The sequence below is a fragment of the Solanum stenotomum genome, chromosome 5, assembly GCF_019186545.1.
Source record: "Solanum stenotomum isolate F172 chromosome 5, ASM1918654v1, whole genome shotgun sequence".
Classification (NCBI taxonomy): Eukaryota; Viridiplantae; Streptophyta; class Magnoliopsida; order Solanales; family Solanaceae; genus Solanum; species Solanum stenotomum.
Genome location: NC_064286.1, coordinates 39175412 through 39181616, shown reverse-complemented (window position 1 = coordinate 39181616; position 6205 = coordinate 39175412). Strand labels below are relative to the sequence as shown.

General features: G+C 33.3%; 1 protein-coding gene across 1 annotated transcript; it reads right to left on the bottom strand.

Annotated features, from left to right (window-relative positions):
• Positions 1–634: 634 nt before the first annotated feature.
• Positions 635–2425, bottom strand: LOC125865570 (uncharacterized). Its single transcript, XM_049545771.1, has 4 exons — positions 1690–2425; positions 1519–1598; positions 1091–1355; positions 635–900 (listed from the first exon to the last, which is right to left on the bottom strand). Exons 1-4 carry the CDS (start codon positions 2423–2425, stop codon positions 635–637), a joined length of 1347 nt encoding a protein of 448 aa, XP_049401728.1.
• Positions 2426–6205: the final 3780 nt, after the last annotated feature.

Here is a 6205-nt window from a genome sequence, read left to right as displayed (position 1 = left end):
TTAGGCCGTCTTTGTGGTATTAAACCTAGTTAGCCTGTATGAGTCATCCGAAAGTGAAATAAATATCCATAGCCTATATGAGTCATCTGAAAGTGAAATAAATATGGGGAATGATCTTGAATTCTTTTGTCTTTAATTTTGAGAGCGCAGCGCAATTATGTTTTCTTCGTGCATTATGAGTAGTTAAATCCTCTACTTAGGTTGTGGGTGCAGTGTTTAGATAGTTTTCGTAATTTCATGATTTTGGTGTTCTAAGGATATCAAACTATTTCTCATTTCATTGTTGGTTAGTGGTTTCAAATATTAACCTATGCCATAGTATTCTAGTTTCGCTTGGGAAAGCAGAAATACTTAGTGAGCAAGGACTCATGGCGCTAACCTTCATTTGATATATTATTTTAGGAATAAGTTAAATTCCTTGGGCATAAATCAGTTATGAACTCATGGCTTTTATCTATTGAGAGATGGCGCTTCCACTCGACACTGTCAGATCGTTAAGGCTGCCTTTAGTCCCAGCTGCTTGTCGGTTGGGTGGAAGCATTAGGGCCAATCTACTCCGCCCAAGGAATCCTTTGCTCGCCTCCATTGTCTTTTGGTGAAACACACAGGTAGAGTCAGTGCACCTATTTTCAAGTCAATACAGCCGTTGGTAACCTTCCTTATCATTTCTTTCCCTACTACTGCTTCTAAAAGAAGATTTGTGGTTGAGAGACCAACTTCTTTTCATGTCTTGTCTTCGTTTCCAAGTCGATACACAAGTATAAAATTCAGGGAAAAGGAAGCAAAACAGAACCAACAATATGAGAGCCACACAAAGAAACATGACATTGTGGAATCCGTCCTTCAGCTCAGGCTCGTTTTGATTGGTCCAAGGAACTCCTCCCACATTCATCCCGAACACTGTCATAAACCAAACCATGTAAGTTATCTAAGATGTTAGGCAAATGTAAAGATTCAAACTGAAAGAACCCGCAATAAATGGGCATTTCTACAAGAAGTTATTTGAACCAATGACCTCTTGGTCATGTTGCGCTAAGGTTCCACATGTTATGAAATTATGAAAAACAAAAGGTTACTTGAGAAATTTCACCTCCAGTTACAACAGACAAGGGGAGAAACATGACCGAGAGGAAAGAAAGATGGTATAGTTTTCCAGTTATTTGGTCAGCCTGCCAGCTTTCAAGACCAGCCTGAATTCCTGTAACACGATTCGCTATAAACCCAACACTTTCTTTTAGACTCTTGAGTTGACCAATTAGCTCTTCAAGGGTGTTAATGTCATCAATGGCAAACCAATCTTTTGAACAACACTTCTCCTTTACTCTTGGAATTACTTGCTCCCCATATGCAATCACCTGCACTAAAAGTAACTAACATAATATATATATATATGCCTAGAGTCTTGAGCATATATCTTAAATCTCATGTAAACTTGATCCCGATCGAGTATATGTTTCAACAGGAATCACATGTCTCTTCATCACTTGATATGACAGACAGGACTAAGGAATTACGTACCTGGAGGAGGCGCTGTGAGTCAAGATGCACCTTTGGAAATCTTCTATCCTCCAACATTTGTTGTTTTACGGCAAAACAACCTGCAATGAATATAGAAAAATCATTCATTTGAATCATCTATAACAAAATCCAACTAAATTTTGAAAATTAAACATCTATAACAGAATGTACCTTTGTCCAATTCCAATTCTACAGAATCCAACTCAATCTCTAGCTTTGTCACAATATCTTGAACATGATCGACATGCCTATCTAAAACGTGAACAACAAGATTCGACACAGATTTAGGCACAGGATTGTCAGCCTCTTCAAAATGATTCTTCGTCAGCAGAAAATCAAGAACATGTTCCCTGATTACAGTTCTACCCCTCCCCCTTTGTTCACCATAACTTGGACTATCCACAATAGGAATCTCTGACAGAAGAGACTCCTTTACCGGGGAAAAACCCAATCTTGGAACGCGACCTAATGACACAGTGATCACCAAATTCTCGGTAACTCTTGCAGCAATTCTAAATGTAAAGTTGCTGGATGCAGGGCCAGGTGAATTAACTCGAAAAACTAGAGCACTATTAACATGGGCGCAAAAGGGTCCATTGCTAACTAGTGATAGAATGTCTTGGAGATTCAGAGGTGGGCAGAGTACATCTATAAGATACCGTGCAGATTGTGAGAGTTTCTGGTTCCACTTTGGAAGTTCAACATGATACCAACAAAATTCTTTACCTCTTCCCTCTGATAAATCCCATTCTTTGTCGAAATAATTCCCTTCTCCATCAAACATATATGCCTTTCGCCTTACGCCACCAGAATAATTGTATGAGTTGTCCGGAATATGTGCTTGTGAGGTGAATTCTCTATCTATTTCCTCTCCCTCTGCGATCAGTTCTTCGTGAGTAAGCTCCATGCAGGGGAGGAGTCAAATTTTTTACAAAAAAAATTGAATCTTGTGACCTAAAACAATTTCTGAGTCACTTGAAATGCCTTCATTTTCTGTTCTTGTCAAGGAAGCTCTATCGCTCCCGCCTCCCTATCTAGCTCGTATACACCAAATACAAAAATTATACAATAAAGTCCAAACAAATACATATATATAGTTGTGAAATCTTAATATTTTTTTCAACAATAAGAAATTTCTCGGTTTCAATATTGGAAATGCTCTTTGATCAATGCATTTCACCAAAAAATCAATTCGTCCCTAAAATAACTACCGAAAACTTATATAATCCGACATTATCATGAAAGTTGTTATTACACCATCTTCGTCAATGCAATGTGCAAGCCTTGAAAAAGAAATATAAATCAAGAGTGTGATTAACGGAGAAAGCTCGAATCGACAGATTGATGAAGAGTTTGATGGAAGGAAAAAGTTATGGACCTCTAATGAATAGAGCATATATAGCAGCCTCACTTCCATTCATATTGTGTTGGTTAATGTAATTATTTTTGGCCAAGCAACTAGATGTATTAGAAGATTTTTTACATTGTATACCGTCCATCAAAATAATAGCCTACAAATATATTTTTTGCATAGTAATTTATAATATACATATTTATACATAAAAATGTATTATTTTTTTAGAGCAACTTTCACATATAGCAAACACAAAATTCATATTTGTATGTTATAGCAAAGCTTGCATAATTGCGCTCCATAGCAAACATAAATATGTATATTTCGCTATACATATACAAAAGAAAGCAGTTGTATAATCTGCTTTGGTATACATATACAAAAAGATCAATTGTATAAAGTGAGAGAGGCGAGTGAGCGAGCGAGATCTCGGAGAGGGGAGAGAGGGGAACGAAAATATATGTATATATACAATTTTCACGCATTTTATACATTTGCGTTTTTGTATAAAGTGAGAGAGGCGAGTGAGAGAGCGAGATATGGGAGAGGGGAGAGAGGGGAACGAAAATATATGTATATATACAATTTTCTCTCGCTTTATACAAACGCAAACGCATTTTATACAATTTGCGTTTTTTGTATAAAGTGAGAGAGGCGAGTGAGAGAGCGAGATCTGGGAGAGTGGCGAGCGAGATCTAGGAGAGGGGAGAGAGGGGAACGAAAATATATGTATATATACAATTTTCTCTCGCTTTATACAAACACAAACACAAACACACTTTATACACTTGCGTTTGTATAAAAAACGAGAGAGGCGAGGGAGAGAACGAGAGTGGCGAGCGAGATTCACCAGGAGAGAGGTGAAATAGCAACAGTTTGCTATGAGGTACAATTAAATCAAACTATATTTATAGCATTTAATTTGAATTAATAGTTTGCTATTATATACAATTTTCCCTTCTTTTTTTTTTTATATATTTGACTAACAAATATAATTAGTTTTTATTGACCTGACAAATGTGTAATATAACTCACTTTTATTTTCATATAAAATTTCATATTACTAAAGTAACATTACATTTACCGTCATATTTTCTTAATATAGAACTTCATAATCACTATAACTAGTTCATGCAAAATATATATTATATTAGAATAAAGAATCTATTAATAATTTTATTTGAAATAGAATGCAAAATAATTAAGAGTACGTATAATAGTGGTAGATGTTGTCTTTACGGGGTTAACAAAATTTAATGTTTCCCCACAAAGTTTAGTTATATATGAAAAATTACTAATGTTTGGATAAATATTAAATCAAAACTCATACTTCCAAAATTACATCATCATATCATATCATATCATATTATCATATTTTATATTAAAAATGGAAAGCGTCAAAATTAAAAGTTGAATTACAATTTTATAACTAATTTGTCAGAACTATTAATCTATCCGTTCATTTTTAATTATCATGATTTTTTTAGAGTCAAACTATAAAAATTTTGACTAACATTTTATGATGTATTTTTATCATATTGATATGCAAAAAATTCCAATTTATAGTATTTTTCGTATAGTTTTTGAATATCTAAGTTTTTTGTTTAAAATGTCAAATTAATGTAATCTAGTTTGATTTTGAAAATTAGTCAAATTAACTTTCAAAAAGCGCAACATGACAATTAAAAGTGGAGGGAGAGAATGGTTTCCTAAATACTTAGGCATTGGGAAAATGTTTAATTATCTGATGGTGTAAAAAAAATTGGTGTTAATAATACATAAAATTTAAACTCTTATTTAAATGGCACGCTAAGTATACTTTTCGTGGAAATCTACGATGGACCCTCAATTTCATTTACTGTTTTTTTTTCTTGAAAGAATTATTAGATATGTCCACTTGCTACAAACATTTCTTTACATACTAGATGCTTAATGCCCGTGCGCACGGGCCCAATATGTGATCTGAAGTACCTTTTACATGTTTAGATCAAAATTACAGAGATGCATGCAAGAAAATATTATGAATTTATTAATCTGGTATGGACAAAATTGAAATTACAAATTTACCGATCTTGATTGATGTTGCAATCAGGCTAATCAAGCTAGAAATGTAAATTTCCTAGACGAACACTGAATAGGAATCCAATTAAACAGAGAATCTCAGTAAACAATTATACTCCGGTGTAAAATATATTTCAAACTTCATTAGATGAAATCAAAATATAGTAAATGTGCATGTCCACTTAAAACGGTGCCTCATTCCAGGAAATAATTTTCTCAATTCATACGTCTAGATCTCCATCATTTAGCTTTTACCAAAAACTAACCGCCTTTAAGTGCAAATAGTTGACAAATATCTTCGGACCAACTTTTAATAAAATCAACAAGTTCAATAAGAGAATAGCTTTGATAATTACAAGTCAAAGCTATTCTGCATCAAATAAGTACTTGTAATTATCGATCCAACAAGTTCACTAAACACTGTTGATATGTACATCGTTGTTGGAACTTGGATGCAGAAGTATTGCAAGTTGAAGGATTTAGTATCAAGCCAAACAAAAGTGTTGCATATATAACTAATGAGAAGATAAAGAATGAGATTAACTATTTGAGCATTCTCGATCCATCTTAGTCAATTTGAGCTACTACATTGTTTCTTTAAAAAATCAGAATAGCCATGAAATATGAGTTGACATTAGCCCACAAACTTGATAGCCATAAAGCATTTAAGAATACATTTAAAGTAAATACAACTTACTAATTTAAGCAAAAAAAAAAAACTTCAAGAAAAATAAAAATCAAATCAAATCCGAAAAATCAGAGTCAGAGTCAGTTAATTTTTTTAATAGAGTTCATAACTCAAAATCATGTATTCATATATATAATCATCAAGTGAAATAATAGTGAAAAAAGCTGCACTCAAACAACAATTGAATAGGAAAAAATCACCAGCAATTGCGATATAAGGAACTGCGCGCAGAAAATAGAAAAACTAAAGAATTCATCAAAAGAAGAGGGGACAAATAATATCCACCAAACAAAGATTATAAATAAAGACTAATTAAGAAAGAATTTTGAAAAATAAGCTCACCAAAAATCCAAAACTAATAACAAAAGTGTAGATGAAGATGAAGACATGCATGACATCAACTAACCTTTTTCACATTAGCTTCTACCAACTCCATTCTCCATCTTCTTTGTTGCTAAGAAGTATGAAATTATAAGTCGATGGGTCTTAACGGTGAATATGTTATCTGATTCTTATTTTTTAATTCATTAACAATTCTCAAAAAATTCTTAAAATAGTTGGCTTATAAATGTTGATAAAGATAA